At 32.8% G+C, this 26739-nt stretch overlaps 1 protein-coding gene across 1 annotated transcript; it reads left to right on the top strand.

The window, feature by feature from the left end:
• The first annotated feature begins 4829 nt into the window (after positions 1-4829).
• Positions 4830-6974, top strand: LOC149219645 (CEN-like protein 1). The gene is made up of 4 exons (XM_089382640.1): positions 4830-5030; positions 5396-5457; positions 5647-5687; positions 6757-6974. Exons 1-4 carry the CDS (start codon positions 4830-4832, stop codon positions 6972-6974), a joined length of 522 nt encoding a protein of 173 aa, XP_089238766.1.
• Positions 6975-26739: the final 19765 nt, after the last annotated feature.

The following is a 26739-nucleotide window of genomic DNA, read 5'->3' on the forward strand; positions in this document are numbered from 1 at the left end:
GTGATTTTTGTAATAATAATTACCTGGTAAATTTATCTTTTGTGGCTTCTGTTGTGTGTTTTCTGTTTTGTGATTTTTGTAATAATAATAATCAGGGAAATTTATATTTAGTTGCCTTCAGGTTTTCGATTGTAGGAAGGTAAACTCAATATAATGGAAGGTGTTCGATAAAATTAGTAGGAGTGGGGAAATATTGAGTAGAATGTAATATTTAGGTTAGGGAGTGACCTGAAATATTAGGTCAAATTTAATAATATTACATTTTAATTAGTATTTATCCCGACCCCTCACCACTATTTATTAGGTGGGGGTGGTTATAAATATTGGGTAACATACAATATTGTAATATTATATTTTATGTAACCAATATATTTGTAAAAATTAATATATATGTGTTCCATCTATAAAAACATAATATTTACAATATGACACTATTTTTAATCATGAGTATTTACCATGGATATTATTAACTTCTAAGTAGGTTTTTTTACAATATCATGGGCCAATACCCACAAGAAAAATATAGAGATGGAGAGGAGAGAATAAAATTATAATACCATGGGCTACTACCATGGTTTATCAATACCATGGGACATCTATACTTTTGATTATTATGTTATGGATCTAGGTTTTTAATTGTTACAATTCCATGGGCCAATACAATGGGATTTTAACTGTTTTTTCTTTAACATGATTGATCCAAAATATATGTTTAATATTTTACAACGAATTATGTTTTTTATTAATTTAGATACTTTCTTAAATACAATACAATGCGATAATATTTAAGAAAGAGAGGGAGATGGAATGGAGACTAGAGTGTGGGAGAGAGACATAGAGGTGAGAGGCATAGTGAGAGAGACAAAGGAAGAGAGAGAGGAGGGGGATAGAGGGAGGAAGAGAGATAGATTTGGAGGGGGAAAGAGAGGGAGTGATGAATATGGAATGAGGGAGAGAGGAGATGAGGGAGGAGAGAAAAAATGAGAGGATAAAGATAGGGAAAGAAGGGGAAGAGAGAGACATGGAGACATAGATATGGAGGGGGGGTAGAGGGAGATATAAGGAGGAGAGAGGGAGGGAGAGAGTGACAATGTTGTAGGTTGGAGAGAGAGTGTGTGTATGATGGGGGGAGAGACAGAGGGAGGTGGGAGAGAAGGGGGCAGAGAGGAAGGAAAAAGAGAGGACTTGAGAGAGAGGAGAGAGAGGGGGGAGAGAGATGAAGTTGGAAGGGAAAGAAGAACATAGAGAGATAAAGGTGGAGAGGGTGTGGGGAGAGAGAGAGAGAGAGATAGGGAGAGGGAGACGAAAATGGAGGGAGAGAGATAGATAGATATGGAGAGAGAGTATGTATGTTTTGGGGGTGAAAACAAGAGACAAGGGGAGATATAAATATATATGGGGTGGGGGAAGGGGTAGAAGAGAGAGACAAACAGAGGGAGGGAGGAAGAGGGATAGAATGGAGAGAGAGAGAGAGAGAGAGAGAGAGAGAGAAGGGGAAGAGATAGAGAGGAAAAGGAAGAGGGATAGATAGATAGATAGAGAGATAGATATGGGGGGAGAGAGAGAGAGAGAGAGAGAGAGAGAGAATGACATATGTTTAGGGGGTTGAGATAGAGAGACAAATAGGGAGAGATGGAGGGAGGTATAATTATAGATAGGAGCGGGAGAGAGGAAAAAAGAGAAAGATAGAGAAAGCTAGGGCGAGGTAGATCGAGTGAGATGGGGGAGAGAGGGAGGGTAAGATAGAGAAGAAGAGGGGGGCAGAGATAGACACATAATGTAAGGTGGAGAGACAGTCTCACAGAGACAAATACAAACATAGAAGTTAGATCTAGAAAGTCATGAATATTTTAGATTTTCACTAAAATAGCTGTATTGATTTCAATATAGTTGTTGATTTCTAATCCTATTTGATCACATGCACTATATTAATTGATTTCAATGTAGATGTTGATTTATAATTCTATTTATTACCTTACATTATATGCATTGATTTCTTTGTCGATGTTGATATCTACTCCTATTTGATTGTTTGCACAAGATACATTGGTTTCCGTGTAGATATTGATTTCTAATCCTATTTGATCGCTTGCACTATATATATTGATTTTAGTGTCGATGTTGATTTCTAATCATATTTAATACCTTACACTAGATGCATTGATTTTAATGTAGATGTTGATTTGTACTCATATTTGATTGCTGGCATTATATGTATTGGTTTCAATGTAGATATTGATTTCTAATCCTATTTGATTTCTTGTACTAGATGCACTGATTTCGGTATAGATGTTGATTTGTAATCCTATTTGATTGTTTGCATTAGATGCATTAATTCTAGTGTAGATGTTGATTTATGATTTGATGCAAGATGTATGATGTACATTAATTTGAAAGTAATTAGATTAATAGTGTGCATGGATTTCAGTGTAAGAACATCTCTACCTCCTCCATCTATATCTCTATCTCCCATTGTCTCTCTTTCTCTATCTCTCTATCTTAGCCACTAAAAATACACACTCTCTCTCCATACCTATCTATCTCTATGTCCCTCCCTCTGTTTCCCCTCCCTCCCTCTCTCTTCCCCTTCCCTCTCTCTCTAAAATTTCTCTCTCCATATCTATATATCTTCCTCGCTCCCTATCTTTGCCTCTCTCTTCTTCTCTATCCCCCCACCATCTATATCTCTATCTCCCCATGTATCTCATTCTCACCCCCAAAATATACACACTCTCTCTCAGTGTAAACACATAAAAATTATTCAACCGTAAATACAGTACTTGAATTGTCATCCTAAAAAAATTGTTTTCTTACCCCAAATGTTTGCTTCTTGAAACTATAAACTATTTATAATTGGGTACATTCTTATTATTCCCATCTTCCACCATTCAACATTGTTAAAAATTAACTACCATTGAAAATTATTTGGTGTTTAACACTCCATAAGTCACAATGACTAAATCTGGACAAAACTACATTTAATATTGAAGAGCAACAGAGACAACATATGTTGTTTACTACAGTAGCTCAAGTTAAATATTTGAATGGTCTATGATTCCAACTACTCTTTTCATATTGATGGATATGAGAAAATGGAAAAACTAATAGGTGGGTGTGACAATAGGAATAGTAGAAGAAAATAGTTTGAGATTGATTGCAATGAAAATTGTTTGTAATTGACTATATTCTTAGTATTGACATTTTCTATCTATCAAAATTGTTACATTGACACTTTGCACTCAAAATTTGTATTTCATTATTTTTCATCATTCAAGTTACTAACACTCTCTCTCATCTCAACAAACTGAGGTAATTAAGCAAATTTTAAATTAAATTGACCAAATTAATCTTAGACATATTTAGCATACTTAAAATGATTAAAATAATTAGATGTTCAACAATTATTTTTTAATCAAGAGACACGACTAAAACCAGCCTAGATCCATGTTAACACCGGATCTATGAAGCGTGGAGGGATCAAATCTCTTGAGGTCCAAACCTTTTCGAGAGATTTAATCCCTCTCGTCGCTTGATAGCTCCCTTGTTAAAATGGATCGAGGCTGGTATGTAATAATCCATAGCTCCAAAAAGAATGGCGGCCAAATATAAACTTTATCCAATAATAAAAAACTCTTTCCACCCTAATCTAAGAGGAAAACTATATTTTTATTTTAATTACAATTTTATGCAAAATATCTTTTAAAAACACTATTATCCAAAAGTGGATGTTATGTGAAACACAAGAACGAAGTTGAAATAGATAAATACATTTCGAGGTGTCTAATAAATTGTTAGTCGCCCGTAATGTGAAACGCAGAAATGATGAAGAAATCGAGATGACAAAAAAGTTCGGCTGAATTTAGAAGCGACTAATGAATTTTCTCACTACCCTCGAAATCTGACATGTCATGCATACGCAAGCATGTTGAAGGATGAGACACATTTCAAGGCTACTAATGAATAGCAATATATACTGCAAATCAATTCAGCATTTTTCCAATAGAATACATTATTCAAATCTGGCATCATTGAAATCTATAGCTGGTTATAGAAAAGCATTTTTCTAGATATGGAAAAAGTTAATCAAATTGATTCCACGAGTTGTGTAAAAGCAATGAGGTAGATATAGAGAAAGAAAAAGATACTTGATCGAAATGGTTTCTTTAGACTATGAAATTCATATCCACATGGTAATTTACTTTCAGACGGTTAGTTACTGTCAGTGTACTAGACAGTCATCATGCTCACAAACAATAGAATTTCACAAAGCATACTCTGTAGTGTAGTCGGCCTTAATGTGTCCTTAAAAGTAGGAACGACGAGCATACATGGAGGTAAAGGTGTGCGTATCCAACTCATTTTTTAAGCTAATCATGTGCAGAACCAGCGAGTATCTAAGCTCCTACTTTGATCTCCACGCTAAAGTCCAAATTATATAAACAACCCAAAAGCTAATACTAGGTTTGTCAAACTATGATAGAACATATTCTTTAGCGCGTCACTGGAATAAAGCTGCAGGCCAATGGTTAAGGTCCTCGTCTAGTCAATCAACATGTGTTTCAGCGCATTGCACGCGAAAGATGATATATTTAGGTGTGTTTTCCCGGAATGCACGGGAAAGGGATAATATTTAGGAGTTCCTTCTGGTCTAAAGACGATACCTCCACTTTATTCCAACCACGACTAGGAGCGTGACATGTATAAGAAATGCTGGATAGCAACGATATATCCATAGTGATCGCTCAATCTACTTAGAACTCAAAGGGATTAGATCGATTTTGTCTGGCTCTATAGGCTGAGTGGTTTGTTGTGAAGAGGCCAGCCCAAAAATGTCGAGATTGACAGGGCCATTGATAGTAGGGAGAGTTATAGGGGACGTCTTAGATGTGTTCACACCTAGCATAAAAATGACTGTGGTCTATAACTCGAATATGCAGGTCAACAATGGGTTCGAGCTAATGCCTTCGGCCCTCACAGCGCCTCCTCGTGTCGAAATCATAGGCGGTGATATGCGCACATTTTACACTCTGGTAAATTTAGGTTTTCATTTACACTTCCGCGATTATGGGATTATCCAGGGACTATCCAGTATAACTAGTTTATATGGTTTTTTTTAACACTTTTCGCTGAGTAGAGTATGTTTCTAGTTATTTGAACCCACCACCGCCATAAATAGAATATGTTCTTTTACTGCTTAAACTCAACTCCTTCGACAAACCTCTACTTCTTTACTCTACTAGCCTTGTTTTTGGTTTCAGTGTTTATATTTCTTCTTGGAAACCTTTAGCTTCAACTTATGCTTTATGTTTATCTGTGAAATGACAAGTAGAGGACAGAACAAATAATTCTTTGTTCGGTTGAATTAATGTCCTGGTTTGCTTATTGTCCTAATCAGATCATGACGGATCCAGATGCTCCTAGTCCCAGTGACCCCACTGAACGGGAATATCTACAATGGTATGTATGTACATTGTGCGAATATTTCTACGTGATAGTACTTAGAAGCTCTACATATTAATGAACTTGATTTTGGACAGAGCGACTGTGACTTTCAATTGAATTCAGGCCCTGTGTAGCTCCTGAGCAATTGTTTCTACAGCATTACTAGATTTATAACTTCTTATATATTCATGATGTGTTTTGCAGGATAGTTACTGATATCCCCGGAACAACGTCGAATTCTTTTGGTAAGCACTGAATATATTTTGAACTGTGTTGCCAGAAACAGTGACAATAAAGAGCGAAATAGTGCTCAGATGAATGTGAACAGTGTTACAGTACCTTCCCTCTCGTTTTTTTTACTTGGATTTCCATCTCTTGAGGTCGCGATTTCAGATCTATGAGACAGCAAGTGTAACGTTTTCTATTTACTATTTAGTTGTGATATGCTAATCGCTTCGAAAACAATTAATTTTAAAAAACATAATCTTGTTTAATAGATAAAAATATATTCTGCAATACACGACAATCATGTATTTAAATATAAGGATTCACCAATATGCGTCCAAAATAGAAAGGCCATATAGACAAAAATATTGATACAAATATCTTCCTCGAAAATAACACAGTACAAAATGAATTGCCCTTATACATATATTTGCCCTATGAAATTGTTGGAGATTGGAGTTTGTTTTTTTGCAATCTTTCATTTCCCTATGATCTATATTAGCTAAATATAATGAGTTATAAGTTTATATAGAGATTGCATTTATCAGATTTTCATGGTTATCTTCGTGGATTTACAGTATTATTATATAATAGATGTCTTCTATTATCCTTTTTTATTATAATATAATAGAGATTTTCTATATACTTCTATATAAATTTTACTATATAATACAGATCTTCTATATATACTTTTACATAAACTTGTGAGTGATTAGTATCAGAATGCAGGGAAATATATAAAAAATTCACAAAATATTGATGAAGAATGCGAAGCAAAAGAGAACGGTCCAATGTCAACTGCTATTATGTTACCTCCATTGTAGTTCAATTCCATGCATGTCGTTTTTTTCCTTCCTTGTCTGGCTATAAGTTTATGTATCCGGGGCTGGTATTTATCACCGTCTACATGAATTATTCCCTAGTCATTTGCTTATGATATACTCGTAGTTTTCCTTTACAAAAAAATTCTGCATCTGCGCATGGTAATTTAGTTTTGGATTTATGATGCCTCTAGTTTCTTTATGCTAGGGTAAACATTATTTGAAAGTCAATGATAATAAGTGACGGTTGTTAAATACTTATGGTCAGGTAGAGAAATGGTGAGCTACGAACTTCCAAGGCCTTTCATCGGGATCCACCGCTACGTATTTACTCTGTTCCAGCAGACGGGCCGGGAAACCGTGAACCCCCCTCCATCGCGACGTCGTTTCAACACAAGGCAGTTTGCACAATATAATAAGCTCGGGCTTCCTGTTGCTGCTGTTTACTTTAACGCGCAGAGAGACACCGCTTGTCGGAGACGTTGAACGGAACTAAAAACCATTCTGCATGAAATATCGCTACCGTCCATTCTTGCATTGCGTGAGCATTAGGGTTCTCATGCTATTGCATGAGCTTTAGTAATATTTTACGTTGTGCATTGCTTTAGGAGAGCTGAATCGTTACTAAGACTTTGTCTGTGTCAATACGCTTTCTCGAGATTTTCATAATGCAGCTGTCCGCCTCTTTGTTAATACGGTTTAGCTTTCAGTTAAATAGGCCACCATGACTGGTCAACATATTTAATATGTGGATTCCTCGTATTCAATTTGATAGGTTTGTCAACATATTTAATGAGTGGATTCCTTGTATTCAATTTCATGTGAAAAAACCGCCATGACTTTATATATGCAAACGGCTGGAAGTTGAGAACCTTATTTGTGATGCGTAGAGTTTTCAATCTTAAAAAGGTTTTGATTACGATTTCATATGCTGGCGTATCTTATTCCTATGATTCCCTCGTACGTTTGTTCAGATAAGGATTTATGTGCAAAGTAGGGTATATCTTAAACCTCGACCTCACGTTAGATTGGTCGATTGCTTTCTTTGGGATTCTGTGACCACCGTATTTAATCACTCCATAACGCGATATGCATACATCAAAGTTTCAGGAGTGTTGCAGACGTTAAAATGCTAGTACTTTGAGATATAACACTATTTTGATTATATTTAACAGTGTATAGGAAGTTATTATGGAGTTTAGTGGTTTATTCTATAGCTTAGAGTATGAGTATGAGGCTATGTGTGAGTTTGTAGGTTGTTTTAGTTTATATGTTGAGTTCACATGTCTATTATAAAAAAATTAATATGTGGTAAAATTAGAAATAAAGAAAATATTTGTGAATAAAATGTTTAAGCTGTATACTTTTCAAAAAAATTCAATAAGAGGTTTAAATAAGCTATTTAAGATCATGTTAAGTAATTTACTTTAATAAAATGTCTCCTTGTAAGTGTTATCTAAACTATTTTAATATCAATTATGTATCTATTATATATCATTTAAAAAAAATATGTATATATCATGAAAAAATAAATTTTTATGTTTAGTATGTTTATTTCATCTTTTATATACTCTATATAATATTAAAAAAAGTTAATATTTTACACTTTAAAAAAATAAAAATTCTCAGCTCATATTAAATAAATACTTAAAATAAATTTATGTCAATTATATTTCCAATAAAATTTAATAAAAGATAATATTACAAATAGGAGTCATATTCGGATGATTTGTTTGTTATAGATAGCTTTTGCCTTTTTGCCTTGTAATAGGCACCCCGATTCCGTGCGTGAAAATTCAACAGTTTATTAAACATCGTTCCCTATTAGGTCAGTGAGGAAATGTGATTTAAAAATATTTGTGATACGCAATTATTTTAGTGGGACGAACATAAAATATGTATGCTCAATGCTTATGGGGTGTTTTAATGGGAAATAGTTGTGTTATGAATACTATATAGATTGAGAGTTCAGTTCACATATTATGATATTATCCTCTAGGAAATATATCAAATAGTTTGTAACCCATGAAATTTGGAATTGAAAGTTCAAAAATTGGTTCATGATCAGTTTCCTTTATAGAATAATTACGTCCGTACGAAACCATAAAATGCTTAAAAAGCCTAATTGGTGTATATGAAATTATACGATTAAACACAGTTTGAATGGTAAAATATCTTTTTTCTTTTATAAAATATTCAAGGCAGTTTTGGGTTATAGAACGGCATATATAAGATTAATCCGAACAGCAAGACGTAGTAGTTCTCCGACATTGTTGGATGTGATTTAGATAGACTGAAGCAACATTAATCTAAAAATAATCAGTTTAAAAGTTATTATCCGTTTTCTAGATTTTATTTAGGCATTTAGTGTATTTTTATTACCTTAAAACTTTTTTGAGTTTCATAAGATATTGATTCTATTTTATATAAATTGAAGATAAAAATTATATGTATATTATAATTTTTTTATTTAAAAAATATTGGTAATTATATTATTAAAAACAAAAACATAATATAAAAAAAAGGAATTTTATTATTTTTAATTTTTTAGGTAGACTACACCATCTTGTCATACTGGAGTTTATATTACTTTCATTTTTTATTATTATTTAATTGAATCAATACGTAAATTTTACAAATAATTTAAGTCTAATAAATTTAACAAATTAATATAAATTCAACGTATAAAATGTCGTCTATATTGTGAGCCTCTTAGCCCAAATAACTTTAACTCATTAGTTATATGATAATTTTTAAACATGTTTAATGATTTACATCATCTTCACTACTTATCATCAGAAAAATACAACAAAAAACAATCTATTTTTATATTTGACTTTATGTTTTAAGATGCGAATTACTAAACAACATTGTCGGGTACTTCAAATAATCTATACTACGGATAAAAAGCTTGGATCTATTCAAGTTCTAATTGATAATATTTTCAAGAACAATCTATATTTATATTTGTCTTTATGTTTTAAGATGCGAATTACTAACAAACATTGTCCGGTACTTCATATAATCTATAATATGAATAAAAAGCTTGGATCTAACCAAGTTCTAATTGATAGTATTTTCAAAAGTCATATAATATTTCCACTTTTAAGTTGTAAAGAGAGCATATATAACAGATTATTTTAGCAAATGTGATTCACTTTCTATAATATGTTCCACTTAATCTCGGCACATATCCTCTTCCTATTTCAGATAAACATAGTCTCGATGAACTGGATGTAGGTTAAGTTTATCCATTCAAAATATCCCAAACTTTCCCGGATTTGGAAGCTATCACCTAGTAGGTTTCCACACGAAGGCCAAATTCAATTAAGTCCTGTTATATTCCATTCTTGGAGAACGAAATCATACCTTCATGATCTCTCCATAGTTTATGGTTTTACTAAATCATAGTAATTTTTTTCAATATTATACACTTATATTTACTCTAAAATGTTTATTAAATTTTCAAATAATATTGGGAATTACATAAGTCAGATAGAAAGTAAAGTATTATCGAGCATAAGTCTGATTGAGAGTAAAGTATAATCTATATACTACTTGTATGTAATCCAATATGAAAGCAAATTTTCTTTTGGTGTTAACTTTTTAAAGAAAATTCTCTTTAAAGTAAGTTCTCTTTCAAATAAAAAACCTAGATCTCGAGAGGACTAGGAACTTCTTTATCTTTCCAACTTAATCGAGGCTACTCCTGACATTTTCACATAATGATAATTTAATATTTTATAGATTATTATATAATTTTGAAGAACAAAAAATTATTATTAAATTAATTTAAAAATCTATATAATTATAATTTTTAGTAAATTGTAAAATTAATAAATTATAAAATAATCTCAAATATTTTAATAGTGTACAAAAAGAGGTATTAATAATAATTATTATAATTAACATTAAAAGACACAAACTAAAATGATTAAAGTAATAAATGGTTGAGTAATCTCAAATTTTTAATAATGTGTAGAAATATGTGTTAATAGTAAATTATTATAATAAATATTAATTTATTCTAATTGTATTAGATTTTTTTAATAATTTGATTAAATAATAATAATAAAATATAATTTCTCATCAAATAATTAAGAAAAAATGAACAAAAATGAAAAAAAATTAAAATTTTAATATTATTAATAAAATTAAAAAATCAGAAATATTAATAATATAAATACATTCACATTTAATTTTAATTAAAATTAATGATCATGAAAAGATTAGATATTAACAATAATTTTTTTCATAAATTTCATTCAATAGTATCACCACATTTTAATTAATTTAACTATTTTAGACATAGAATTGTTTCCACGTAAAACTGAGGTTAACAATTTAAAGAAATTATTTGGACATCTATGTTAATTAATTTATATCCATATAAATTTATGTATATCTATATATAGAAAAAAATTAATGTTGTATAAATAAATGTGGGTAATGTTGTATATAATCATATATTTAATGTGGGTTATATATATATATATATATATATATATATATATATATATATATATATATATATATATATATATATATATATATATATATATATTAATAATAAATATTTCATTTTAATTTGTGTTGATAAAATGTCATGCACATGTTATGTAAAATACTCTAATGTCAACTATGTGTATATTATATATTGTTTTGAAAAAATTACTTAAATATCATTAAAAAAAATAACATTTTATGTTAAAATGTTTGAAGTGGTCTCAATATTTTAAAGGTTGATCCTCTATATAACATTAAAAAATACAATTTAAACAATGAAAAATTATAGATTATATTTTGCATTCTAAAAAAGTTTGCATGTGAAGAAATTTGATCCCTCTTTGGTCATATTAAATCAGTGCTTAAGATAAATCTATACTGGTATACAAGATGGATCTATAATTGTATACTTACAATGTTAATGGAGTCAAATATATTTAAAGATAATTAATTTATGATGAAAAAAAAAACAAATTAAAAATTCTATTATATATATATATATATATATATATATATATATATATTAACAACTCAAGAGAATTATTCCTATTTATAATATGGAAAATTATTGATGACGAAATAAAAATGTCTATTTATAAAACAAGAAGAGGAGAAGTTAAGAATAGAAATCACATGAAATCAATGAAAATATTTGTGAAGATATTTATGGACATATTCCTAAGATTGTTTTGGACTTGGTTGAATCAATTCACTCTATAGAAACTTTGTTTTGCGCACCTAAATTCTATATTACAACTAACTAAGCTCTATTGGTGTAAGGTATTTCAATTTTTATTATAAATTTAATATAATATGATTACAAAAAGTAGGAATGGAGATAACATAAGATCAATTAAAAAGTTGGTGAAGATATTCATGGACATATTTGTAAAATTGTTATGGACTGGGTCGAATGATTTAAGCCCTAGAGTTATACACGCCTGAATTCTATATTACAAGTCGTCATGTTTGATTGGTGTGAGTGAGGGTATCTCTAAAATTTATTAGAATGTGATATTTAGGGAATATTATTGTTGTTATATGTCTAAATGTTTGGTTTTTTTTCTTTGTTCCTCATAATACAAAAAACAGTTAGTATCAAAACACATGATTGTGGTAGCAGGATTTAGATCAATGCTTTAGTATTACCATTTCGAAAGGAGCAACTGTTAAGTGTGAAGCCAAATTTACGAAGGATTTTAGATCAGATCTTTCTAGTTCTCCACGATTCTAAATCTTTCTACACTGTCATTAGTTTCTAGAAACACATGCAAGATTCTAGATCCTCTTATACCAGTTTCTAGGTCATTCCAGATCTCCATCTAAATCACATACAAGATTCTAGAGCCTTCTTCTCTCTGGCCAAGGAAAGCAAGCCAAGGCCCAAGCCTCTTATGTAATGCAAAGTGGTTTCTGTTCTCGAGTGATTGTTTTATCTATTCTCTTGTTTCTAACTGAGTAGTCTTGTTGTTTCTCCATTTGTCTTTCTCTATGATTTATTCTTTGCTATTTCCGTCTAAGTCTCTCAGTATAAATCCGATGTGGTTATGTATGCTATGGTGTAACAACTAGTATCAGAGCTAGGTTCAAATATCCATCGTGCAAGCCTCTTAGTGCCATCGCCTTACTATGGAAGTGTTCGTTAAAACATTGGTTGTTACCCCTGGAGCTGTTGAAGTATCTGGAAATCGCTGAGGAGTCCTGGAACTAAAAGGCAATTGCTACAAGAAAAACAAGGTCATGGATCTATGTTGAAACGTGTTGCTGGAGTTTGAAAAGTGGAGGTCCATGGAGATTGGAGTTGAAATGTTGTGTCCGTAAGTTTTTTTTCTCAAACCAACATATGTATGTGTGAAATGTGAAAAGGTTAAAACATTATATATGTTTTTATATTTATTATGAAACATATATAATTATATGTTGGAATTTTGAAAAGTATATTTTAAAAAGGAGCACGAATTTTGAAAAGGGTATTTTAAAAGGAGAAAGAGTAATAATTAAAGTTTTATTTTTAAGTGGAGTTTTTTTGTGTTTTGGGCGTGAATTTGATTGAGAATGGAGACAACAATTATGGATAGGAGAAGTTGAGCGGGGCTAATTTTGCCCTATAGAAGTCACAGATGGAGGATATACTGATTTTAAAGGATCAGTATTTGCCGATTGAGGGCACAACAAAGAAACCCTCATCGATGACAAATGAAGAATGGAATAAGCTAGATAGAAAGGTGATTGCAACAATCCACCAATATTTAGCAAAGAATGTGTATTTCAATGTGTCTAGAGAAAAGACGGTTGAAGGATTATGGAAGAAGCTCCATGATCTATATGAGAAGAACACGGCATCAAACAAAGTGTTCTTGATGAAGAAGCTTTATAATCTCAAAATGAAGGAGGGTGCTTCAATTCTTGAGCACTTGAATGAATTTAATATTACTACTAATGAACCTGCCTCTGTTAAAATCATTTTAGATGATGAAATTAGAGCTATTTTGATAATGTGTTCTATGGGAGATAGTTGGGAAAATTTAATTGTAGCTATGAGCACTTCAACAACTACAAGGACCCTGAAGTTTGATGATGTTAGTAACAGTTTAATGAATGAGGAGCTATGACACAAGTAAATTGCGGAAAACGAGTGAGGAGAGGCTCTAGCTCTAGTTGATGATGGTAGGAGAATGGATTGAGGCTGACAAGGGCGGTTAAGATCGAGAGACTGATCAAAGTCAAGGAGAGGAAGGATCATCTGCTTTCATTGTGGCTAACTTGAGCACATGAAGAAAGAATGTTGATTCTCGAAGAAAGGACAAAAGGATCATAGACCGTCTAGTACAAATCACAAGTCATCGAGCACAAATGATGGTGAGACTACTGCTGTAGCCATAGATGGTGATGTTTTGTTTACTGTTTCAGTAGAGGATGCATGTGTATATACATCTAGCAGTAGCCTTGATTGGATCCTTGACTTTGGAGCATCTCACCATGTAACCCCATGCAAAGATAGTTTTGTTTCATATAATCCTGGTGATTATGGTAGAGTGCATTTGGGGAATAATCATTTTTGCAATATTGTTGGAGTGAGAGATGTCCATATCAAGATGAAAGATGGAAAAGATATATTGTTGAAACAAGTCAGGCATGTACGAGAAATGCACATGAGTTTAATCTCTATGGGACGATTGGATGATGAAGGCTATTTGACAAGCTTTGGAAAAGGAGGCTGGAAAATTAGCAAAGGTGCATTGGTCGTGGCCAAATGACCCAAGACAGGAACATTATACACATTGAAGACACTGAGAAGAAAATCAGATTTGGCTGCTGTCACAAAAGAAGGAAATTCAGCAGATCTGTGGCATGAGCAATTGGGTCACATGAGCGAGAAGGGCTTAAAAATCCTTGTTGGTAAAAACTTATTGCCAGGTTTGAAATCCTACAATCTTGATCTTTGGGAGCATTGTATATATGGTAGACAAAGAAGGGTTTCATTCCTTAGAGGTGTCCATGACAGAAATGAAAATGTGTTAGAATTGGCACACTTGGATGTGTTTGGGCCTATTAACATCAAAGCATTAGGAGGAGCATCATATTTTGTAACATTTATAGATGATGCATCCAGGAAGGTTTGGGCATATCCTATGAAAAGAAAAAACGAAGTGTTTGGAATATTTCAAAAATTCGATGTTGTTGTTGAAAGAGAGACTAACAAATTGTTGAAGTGTTTAAAAATAGATGATGGTGGAGAATATTGCTCAAATGCATTTAAGGAATATTGTAATAGGTTTGGCATAAAGCATGAGAAGACTGTGCCTAGTACTCCTCAGCAAAATGGTGTCATAGAAAGGATGAATCACACCATTATGGAAAAGGTGCGAAGTATGTTGTCCAATTCCAGTTTGGAGAAGAATTTTTGGGCTAAAGCAGTCATGACCACTTGCTACCTCATAAATATATCTCCAACTACAGCCTTGGATGGCAGTATCCCCGAAGAAGTTTGGACTCGTAAGAATTTGAATTATTCTCACTTGAAAATCTTTGGATGTGTAGCATTCGTACATATTGCCAAGGAAAATAGAACTAAGCTAGATGATAAATCTATGAAATGTTTTTTTTTGGGATATGCGGATGGAGATCTTGGTTATCATCTATGGGATTCAGTCAAACATAAAATTATTAGAAGCAGGGATGTTATATTTAATGAGTCAAAAATGTTCAAGAGGACTGTAGGTGGGTTGGAGGTCAAGGAGGTTATTGACAGGTTTGAAGAGCAGTAAGAAAACATATCACCAATACAAGAAAATGAACATCAAATTCAGGAGCATGAAGAACAACAAGTGGAAAATAATGAACAAAAAGAAGAAGGAATCTTGCAGGAACCTTTACAGGAGATTCAACCTGATAATGCACCACCAAAGTTGGTTCACAGATCTTCTAGTCCTCATAAGCCTTCACAAAGGTATCCTCCTTCAAAATGTATTTTGTTGACTGATGAAGGTGAACCTAATTGTTTTCAAGAAGCTTGTAAAGTTGAGTACAATAAAGAATGGAAGAAGAAATGAACTCTTTGCAGGAAAATAAAAATTTGGAGTTGGTAAACCTCCCAAAAGGTAGAAAGGCTCTACAAAACAAATGGGTGTACAGGATTAAGCATTAAGGTGACGAAAAGAAGAAGAGGTATAAAGCAAGACTGGTGGTGAAAGGTTTTGCCCAAAAAGAAGGTATTGACTTCAATGAAATTTTCTCACTTGTTGTTAAAATGTCATCCATTAGAGTCATTCTTGGTCTAGTTGCTGCTTTAGACCTAGAATGTGAACAGTTAGATGTAAAAATTACATTCCTTCATGGAGAACTAGAGGAAAAAATTCATATGGAGTAGCCAGAAGGCTTCATATAAAAAAGGAAAAGAAGGCCTTGTTTGTAGATTGAAAAAGAGTCTCTATGGGTTGAAATAGGCACCTTGACAATGGTACAAGAAATTTGATTCGTTCATGTTGGAACATGGTTTTCGGAGGTTGAAAGCTGACCATTGTGTCTATATCAAGAGGTATGATGAAGGAAATTATATCATATTATTATTATATGTGGATGACATGTTGATTGTTGCGCATGATAAGAATAAGATCAATAAGTTGAAGAAAGATTTGGGTAGCAAATTTGCAATGAAGGACTTGGGACCAGCACAATAGACATTGGGCATGCAGACTATGCGTGACAGGAAAAACAAAAGGTTGTGGCTGTCACAAGAAAAATATATCAAGAAGGTGCTTGGCGGGCTTAATATGAAGGATGCCAAGCCAGTTAGTACACCCCTTGTAGCCCACTTCAAGCTGAGTACTGAATTATGTCCTAGTAATGACAAGGAGAAAGAAGAGATGAGCAAGATTCCTTATGCTTCAACAGTTGGTAGTTTAATGTATGCCATAATATGAGCAGACATTGCAGATTAAGTGGGAGTAGTGAGCAGGTTCCTTACCAATCCAGGGAAACAACATTGGCAAGCAGTAAAATGGATTTTAAGGTATCTCAAGGGTACTAGTCATTATTGTTTATGTTTTGGTCATGATGAGACTGTGCTTAAAGGATTTACAGATGTAGATATGGCTGGAGATATGGATACTAGAAAGTCCACTACAGGTTATTTGTATACATTTGTAGGTGCAACAGTATCTTGGGTGTCAAGGCTACAAATAATAGTAGCCCTCTCTACAACAGAAGCAAAGTACATCATTGCAACAAAAGCTTGTAAGGAGATGTTGTGGATGCAATGATTCCTAGGAGAGATAGGAATAAAGTAGGACAGGTATGTGTTATATTGTGATAGTCAAAGTGCCATTCACTTAGTGAAAAACCTAGCATTTCATTCAAAAACCAAGCACATTGACTTAATGTACCATTGGATCTGGCATGTGTTGGAGGAAGAACAATTATCCTTGGAAAAGATCCATATAGATAGGAACCCTGCTAATATGCTCACTAAGATTCTACCACAAAATAAACATGACGCATGGTAGGACTCAGTGTGACTTGATGACTCTTATTTGGCTTCAAGTGGGTGAATGTTAAGTGTGAAGCCAAATTCATGGAGGATTCTAGATCAGATCTCTCTAGATCTATAGGATTCTAGATCTTTCTACACTTCCATTAGTTTCTAGAATCACATGTAGGATTCTAGATCCTCCTATGGCGCCAGTGGTTTCTAGGTCATTCCAAATCTCCATCTGAATCACATACAGGATTCTAGATCCTTCTTCTACCTCTATAAATTTGTAATTTCTCTGGCCAAGGAAAGCAAGCCAAGGCCCAAGCCTATTATGTAATGCAAAGTGATTTCTGTTCCAGTGATTGTTTTATCTATTTCGTTGTTTCTGACTAAGTAATCTTGTTGTTTCTCCATTTCTCTCTCTGTGAATTATTCTCTGTTATTTCCGTCTAAGTCTCTGAGTATAAATCTGTTGTGTGTTATGTATTCTCTTGTCTAACAGCAACTTCGTGGAAACATGGGTAGAAAAAATCAGGAATATTTCACGGCGCTGAATCGAGGACAGATAGTCATTAAACGCAAGATTCCAATACAACTAGGGAGATAAACTAAAACCATATATAAGAAACAATCCCTAGAAAGAACTTCTAATGAGACGAACTCACAGAACTGCAACAAGTATGAGTACAAGCAAGACACGTGTAGCTAATTGTAAGGAAAATGGAAGGATGGACAATCTAGTTGAGCATTAAGAAAAATATAGGAGAGTATTCAGCATATCCGGTGAAGAAAAGTGCAATACAACCTCATTGTAATTTTACTGGAAGAAACTGATTAGGTATGTTCTTTTGGAAGGACAAACAACAGCATAGTGGGGGAGTGGTTGCACACTGTTTGAGAAAGGAATAGATAACCTTCATGTCAAAAATGAGCAGAGTATGATAGCACAGGCAAGGACATCTGCACGAAGAGAACTCCGGGAGCACCCGCAGCCACCTATGCATTCGACTGACCAAATTGTTAAGTTAAGTATATATGTGCTCTTTACTTATTCTATGCACTGTAGCTAATAAGGAATCCATTTTAGCTATCCGGTTAGTAGAGAAAATATGCAAATGGGATAAATATCTTCACCTCCACGGTTAGGAAGCTTAATTAAGATGCGGAAAAGTGAAGCATTTATGGAAAGGTGTTTCAAAAATTAGCACACCCTGCCATTTTGTTTTAAAAAATCAGAATGTTTAGAGTGTTCTGATTCAAAAACTAAAAATGTTGGAGTGTTTCAAGGTTTTATTTTTATGTGAAAATGGATTCAAGGCAATCAAGAATAGGAGCACTCAAAATCCTGAAGTTTGAGAGCTGTAATCTAGATTTTCAAAAACTTATGTGATATTTTGTTATAATCTTGACATAACTGCCTTTGTTTTCCTAGCTAATGTGTGGGTTTTTTAGATTACACCTTTATAAAAAAAATAAGGTGCATGTGTTATTCTATTTTCTTTTACACTTTATACCCACATTAAATATTAAAAACAATGAAGATGATATCTATAAACATCTCGGAAAGAAAAGGAAAAAATGAACATATTAATGTGATAAGATTAATGTGATGTGAGGAATGATGTAAAATGACATTGCAATATTTTTTTGATTATTTTTAATAACAAAGGCTAATTTTAAGTTAAGAGTTTGTTAAAAGGTAGGTATGTTATGGAAGGTGAACAATATATTTTATTATCACTGTGTAGATTCATCTTAAACCTCATTTAATCAAGTATGGAGAGGAATCAAATTTATTGTAGTCAAACCATTCTTTTAGTTTTACACCTTGACACATATGATCCTCAAGGTTTTGATAAATACAAATTTAAAATGGATCTAGGCTGGTTTAAATTATTTAAAGTATTGTGACTTTCTTTTACATTTAAATTATTCTTTATTTGTTTCTATTTCCCTCTTTTATACTAACGGATTACAACTTGCAAATTTGGATAATTTAATGTCAATTAAAATATTAGACTGAGGTTATACACCCATATATCTAATAAATCATATAAATGTAAATCATGGAATTAAATTTTAATATATTTTAAATATTTATTATAGTTTACTTTGATAAAATTTCCCTCTTCACAAACACATTTTAGCTATAATATATATTTGTGTAATTCATTGTAGCATTATTTTCATTTAAAAATATTATTATCATTACACATTTGTTTCTTGCCTTAGAATATATATATATACACCTAGAAAACAAATGTTTAATGATAATAATATTTTTAGACGAAAATAATGCTACAATAGTTTATATACCTATTAGCTCTTTTTTTATATATTTGAAATATTTATTAAATTTTATTTGGATAAAACCTACCTCACACAAAAACATTTTAACTATATTTTCTATTTATTTAATTCATATATAGGAAATGATTATTTATATATCATTTTTTGTTTTTTTACTTTAAGAAATTTAACTAGTTTTTTTTTAACTACCATATCAATTTACCCTATTTATATATTTCAAATGCTAAGTAGTTTTTATTTTGATAAAAATTTACCTCACACAAACATGTTTAAGTACAATGTCAACATACACAATTTTATAAGCACTATTTTAATAATTTTGTAAGTATTTTAATTTCATACAACATTTCACACATAATAGAAATTGCACTATGTTTATTTAGTTTCACATTTTGGAAAAAAATCTTATATATCTTTTCACATTATGCATAAAATCTAATACAATATTTTTTGTTTAATCCCGTGAACGCTAAGTTCATAAAATTGAAGAATGAGGTATTGGTAACCTTTATAGTTGGGTGAGTTTGGCGTTGAAATGTTATAGACAAATTATTTTGTTTCACTACTATATGTTACACATTATATAGTTTAAGATTTTTTAAAGAAAAAATGCACTTTAATTAAGGATTTCAGCACCGATATATTTTAGGTAAATAATCTTTATGTTCTTTCTTGAATTTTGTCCTTCCTTTATTTCTTTTTGTGATAGAAAATACTATTCTGTGTTTGTTTTTCATTAAAATATTTAATTGGACCAGCATATTCTGTTAGGATATTTCGACACATAGGAAATAGTTAAGTATAACTTGGTCTAGTGTAGAGTTAGGTAAAGTGTGTTTCTTTACTATGTACTTTTGTAACTTACAATCCGGCATTCATGATATGTTCTAGGCATGAAGTGATCTCACGGTTCATTCTCTCCTCGGTATTACCCACACTTGATCTGTGGCCTAACACCTAATTGGTCCATGATATCTATTTAAAGAGAATGGAGGGTCATTTGTAAGGTGACCATTCACGAGACAAGCTTATGTAAATTTTCTCTCTTTTACATTAGTAAATTACTTGAAGTGGTTGTGTTGGCTCAGGCTGTGGACTGTTTCCCTCTTTGAGGGTTTTAACCATGTCAAGAATACTAGTGTACTGATCTTTGATATGTTTGTGAGTGGTGTCCTTTGGTGTTCTATCTAATGAACTTACCCTGTAAATTCCTACATGGTATGAGAGCTATTTGAGGGTTGCATCCATTGGTGATCCAAATCCGAAGTCGGTACAACTGCATCAGATTATCATTTCCTAGATCAACTATTTTTTACTGCTTTCGAGTTGAGAGGGCTACTCTATTGTGTGAGGAGCATCTCTTCTAGTGAGGAACCCCTTTCGTTTCATGCGAAAAAGTTTCGGTTAGCCCTAGCTGCATCATTTTTATGATCTCGAGGTATACAATCTTAATTTGCAGTTTTAGTTATTTACTTCGCTATTTATTTTGGTTTATTTATCTCTCTATTTTTTATTACTGAATCTATACCTTTCATTTCTGCGTATGCCCTTTGCCCCGCAACTCTGTGTGATCTGGGCAAATCAGAAACAGAAAGGAAGGATTTTTCTTATGCATATACTCTTTTTCGCTGCGCCTTATTGTGATCTCCGAAGATTAGAAACATTAAGGAAAATATTTAGTTTCCGGCGAAATATAACTTCAGGCCGTAAGGTTTTTTTTTTTTGCATGTCCGTTTTGGGTTATGTGGTTTTTTGTTTTGTAGGAAAAAAAGGCTTTCTAAAGTAAATACACACTCCAATGCTTCAGTGACTAAAAAAAATAAAAACATAAAAATAATAACCCTTCTTCTTTTCCAAAAATTACTAACCTTTTAAACTATCTCACTTGGTCCAAAGTTACTTTATGAGAATAGAGGTCTTGGGTTCAAATATTTCTTTTTGTTGAGTTACTTTTTCAAAAAGCACATGTAACTTATGTTTTAAAGTTACTTTATGTAAAAGTGTTCTCACCCATTATAAAAAGTGAGTCACTTATAATTCTAAAGTTTCTTTATCTTTTATTTAAGTTACAATTTTGTGGGTAGCTCATAAATACCATTGTAAAATTGACTTTCACTTATTTATAAAAGTGGGTCACATAACATTTTTTTAAAATGAGCTAATTAGATTAAGTTTGGAAAGCGGGGGGATTTTTTTAAAAGTATAATATTAACATTCACTTCCTCACATTCACATACTTTGTCTGCATCTTCAACAACTTTTCTTCAAAAAACAATAACTTCTTCATCCAGAAGCCTTTTTTTTTTTTATTCTGCCTTATTTTTCAAGATCTCTCCTTTGGAATACTTAGTTTTAACATCTATGCCTTCAGTTGCTATTAAAATGGAAAATCCATGCCAAGTTATTCTTGACACCACCAACTGCCTCCAATGATTGTCCTACATTGAGGATTTACTTAGAAGTAAAGGTCTTTATAGAATAGCCTCAGGCCTAGAGGCTAAGTCTAAATGTGAAGATAAGCAAGCCAAATAGGAAAATAGGCAAGATCAAGCACGTCGGTTGATAGGGATGCATATTTCTCTAGAACTTAGATTCCATATTTTAGAACTTGATACCCCTGATGAAGCAATGAAACAACTCAATAAAGTTTTTGGAATTAAAAATTAAATTAGAGCCAATCAACTTGAAAATGGGTTGCTTACGTTGGATCCCTATAATTTTTCTTCCATTGAAGATTTTTTGTCCAAGTTCAAGACCCTTAGACTTCTCTTGGAAGGCGTCAAGGTTAAGAAAGAAGATGGTAGCCTTATCTATTGCACTCTTACTATGTTGGGACCAACCTACTCTCCGTTTGTTTCCACCTTCCATTCTACTAGAGAAGCCTTTATTTCTCAAGCAAAAGATTACAAGTCTGCATTTTTTGATGTCTTTTGTGATTCTTTAATAAGAGACCAGGAGAAACTCTTACATCTTGGTCTTATTAATCTTGGAATCTCTTCTAAGAAAGCCTTAACTATCAAGCAGTAGCCAAGTAGAAAGAATCTTAAGAAGCAACATCCTGAAAAGAATGGTCCTAAACCAACCAAGGGTCCTAAGCACTTTTAGTCTCAAAATGAAAAATCAATTCAACAAAATGATAAGGAAAATAAAAAAAAAGGGAAGGAGACTGATACACATTGAAAATTTTGTAATCCAGATGACCACTTCGAATCCAAATGCTTTAAGAAGATGGAAGCCTTGGAAGCAACAATGAAGAAGCATAACATCAATTTGGAGCACTCTTCAACTTCAACTTCATATTCAGGAATAACACATTCTGTATGTGGTTGTCAAACATCTCGATCTGATTGTGCACTAAATGTATATTCTTCTTCTCATTCTCATGAGTGTCTCATTGATTCTGGAGCTTCTTATCACATGGCCAAAAACAAAGCCACGTTTTCTTCTTTAAATGATTGTAACACTAAAAATATATATGTTGGTGATGATAGATCTCTTAGCGTTGTAGGAACTGGAACTATTCATTTGCACAATGGTCAATTTAATGATGTATTATGTGTTCCTACCTTATCCTGCAACCTTTTTTTCGTATATCAGATAACTCATTCACGTGAAGGTAAAACCATTCAATTTTCACCTCATGATGTTGTAATTAAGGATCTAAGAGATCCTAGATATATTTTAGCTACTGACATTGTTGATGATTCTACAAGGTTGTATAGGTTTAACAAATTTTGGTCATCAACTCTTCCCTTGGTATTTGTTGCTCATAAAGATGAAGTGAGAAAACTTTGGCATGAGCAATTTGGTCATTTAAACTATCGCTCCCTTGAAAATCTATGTAAGGAAAATATGGTTACATGTCTTCCTATGGTATCTTGCAAAGATGGTGTATGTTCTTGATGTGTACTAGGAAAAAATCATCAGGATAGTTTTGAAAGGTGTGCCTCTTGGCATGCGTCAAACCCTTTACAACTTGTGCATAGTGATTTATGTGGTCCACTTCTAGTTGTTTCATTCTCTGGCTACAAGTATTTCTTAACTTTCATTGATGTTTTCTCCAGACGCACTTGGGTATACTTACTAAAACTCAAGAGTGAAGTCTTTAACATGTTCTTGGCCTTTAAGGCCTTTGTTGAGAAACAATCTAGACATCAAATTCTTAAGACACGATCAAATAATGGCAGAGAATATGTTAACAACAAATTCATCAACTTTTGCACCGAGCGTGGAATTCAAATGCAACATATCATTCCATATACTCCACAACAAAATGGTGTAGATGAAAGGAAGAATCACACTTTAAAGGAAATGGCTAATTTTATGCTTCAATCTAAAGGAATTAGTCTTAATTTTTGGACATAAGAAATTAACTATGCAAATTACGTAGTAAAATGCACTCCTACTAAGGTTTTAAAGAATATCACTCCAGAAGAAGCATGGACCTCAATTAAACCAGATGTAAGTTACTGTCATGTTTTCGGAAGTGAAGCATGGGCCCATATTCCCCATGAGAAACATAAAGCCTTAGAACCTAAGAGTGAAAAATGTATTTTTGTTGGATATTTTGAAGATGTCAAAGGATATAGACTTCTTCCACCTAAATAAAAAAAAATTATCATTAGAAGAGATGTAAATTTTCATGAAAGTATATCAGCCTATGAGCCTATTTCAATAGATGTGCCACTTCTCTCTATCCTTTCTAGTTTTGAAAATATTTCTCCTTTAGATGATGACAACGAGAATGACAATCCTCCCCCACCTTCTCAGGATCCTCCTTTAGCTCCTCAGCTTCCATAATGGGTCTACGCTACTCGAGATGTAGAAGGTGCTCTTGTATGTGATCCTACAGATCAACAACATACACGTTCTCAGTTCGATAGAGCCTCTTCTTTACTGGCTCAAGCTTCAGTGAATTATTATCCTGAGACCTTTGCCGAAGATTCAGGCCATCCAGATTGGTACGCAGCTATGAATGAATAATATTTTTCATTATTAGCAAATGATAAATGGGATCTTGTTCTTCTTCCAAAGGGACAAAAACTTGTTAGATGCAAAGGGGTTTATAGAACCAAGTTTGGACAAGATGGAAAAGTTGATAAACATAAAGCTCATCTTGTTGCTAAGGGTTTTTCACAAATTGAAGGCATTTACTGTACTAAAACCTTTTCCCCTATTGCCAAAATGAACTCTATCTACCTTTTTCTTTCCCTTGCTTCCTCTTTCAAATGGGAAGTCCATCAGATGGATGTTAAATCTTCCTTCTTGCATGGCGACTTTCATGAAGAAATCTATATGGAACAATTTCCTTGCTTTATACAAATAGACTTCAGCCTTGTGTTAGCTTAATAAATCCCTTTATGGTCTCAAGAAAGGCCTTCAAGCTTGGTATGCCAAAATGGATAGCTTTCTTTTAGATACTAGCTTTTCTAGGTGTCATTCTAACAATACACGCTACACCAAGAAAGTGGGTAAGTCTTTTATCATTCTTCGTCTTTAGTTGATGATCTTATCCTTACTGGTAGTGATCCCAACCTTATAAACCATGTGGAGTACAACCTTAAAAAGAATTTTGAAATGATGGGCTTAGGACAATTACATTATTTTCTTGACCTTCAAGTCTTGCAATCCAAGGAAGTCATTTCCCTTTCCTACTCCAAGTATGCCTGTCAGCTTTTATGCCACTTTCACGTGGAAGACTGTAAGCCAACCCCTTCTCCCTTTCAGTATAGAGCCAAAATTTCAATCACTTGTACTTTCCCTGAAGTTGATGCTACCTTATACCATCAGCTTGTAGGAAAACTTTTGTATATGACCCATACCCATCCTGACCTTTCCTTATTGTTGGCCTTATTTCTCTGTTTCTACAAAACCCACTTGAAAGTAATTGGAAAGCGGCTAAAATAATACTACATCATGTTCGAGGTATATTTTAGTTTGGGATTCATTACAATGCAGAAGCATCTCCTCTATTGGTTTGTTTCATTGATTCTGATTGGGCTGGTGACCCTCATGATCGGGAGTCTACTGTAGGTTATGTCTTCACTCTTGCTTTTGGTTCTATTACATGGTCTGGCAAGAAACAAAGTGCCATTTCTCTTTCTTCAATAGAAGTAGAGTATTGTGGCACCGTAGAAGATAGTAAGGAAGCCTTCTGGCTTCATTAGAGCCTGTCAGATTTTGGATTTCAGCAGCAACATCCAGCTACACTTTGGTGTGATAATCAAAGTGCCATTCAACTATGCAAAGATCCAGTCCAACATTAGCATAGCAAACACATTGAACCACACATGCACTTCATTAGAAATATCATTCATGACCATGTTCTTGAAGTGCAATATTTTCAACCGTTGATCAAGTTGCATACATCTTTACAAAGGTTCTCACAGAGGCGAGGTTTACTAAACTTCGATTTATGGTTGGATTTCAGGAAGTTTCACTAAGGGGGGATAGACTCTAATGCCTCCTTCCTTCTCCTATTCTGTCATATTTGTAAATCCTTCAATCCTATCCCAAGTTGTTCTTAAGGGGGGGTGTTAGGATATTCTGACACAGGAAATAGTTAAGTATAACTTGGTCTAGTGTAGAGTTAGGTAAAGTTTCTTTATTTATTATATACTTTTGTAACTTACAATCCAACAATCACGATATGTTCTACACATGAAGTGATCTGAAGTGTTAACGCCTAATTGGCCCATGATCTCTATTTAAATAGAATGGAGGGTAATTTGTAAGGTGACTGTTCATGAGAGAAGGTTATGTAAATTTTGTTTCTTTTACATTAATAAATTTCCTGAAGTGGCCGCGTTAGCTCAGGCCGTAGACTCTTTTCCTCTTTGGGGGTTTTAATCACATCAAGAATACTGGTATAATGATTTGTGATCTGTTTGTGAGCAGTGTCCTTTGGTGTTCTATGTAAGGAACTTACCCTGTAAATTCCTACATATTCAATATTATTATTTATTTTACTTTAATTTTCCAACATATATTTTAATTTTTTTTTAATTCAATGGTATGTGACACCATCTCCCTCATATATTGGATTATCGAGTTCCTCTCGAAACAATTAAAGTGGTGTGTTGATATCTTAGGTTAGAATTAAGTGTAGAATGGCATCAAAGTCAAATAGAATATTGCAAAAGCTATATGATTGCAATGTTTTTATTTCAATTGAAATGAAGGTGAAGAGTTAAATTTGAGTAAATTAAGTCAAAGTTAGATAGTCAAGTTGAGGAATGTCATCCATGTTTTATAAAGATTTTTATTCAAGAACATTGTTTTCAGTATTGCTGTAATTGGAATACTTTCGATGCATGATCAGTGTTAGATAAGACATATTTGTCATTTTTGTATTTAAAAGTGAGTTGCAATATCAATTGTACTCAACAATTTATTTTGTTTTCTTTGAAAAACAAGTATGACCTATTAACGATTTCAAAATACGTAACGGAGGAGAAACTC

Source organism: Pinus tabuliformis, chromosome Q, assembly GCF_031772625.1.
Source record: "Pinus tabuliformis cultivar Carrire ecotype Pingquan chromosome Q, CPIR1, whole genome shotgun sequence".
Lineage (NCBI taxonomy): Eukaryota > Viridiplantae > Streptophyta > Pinopsida > Pinales > Pinaceae > Pinus > Pinus tabuliformis.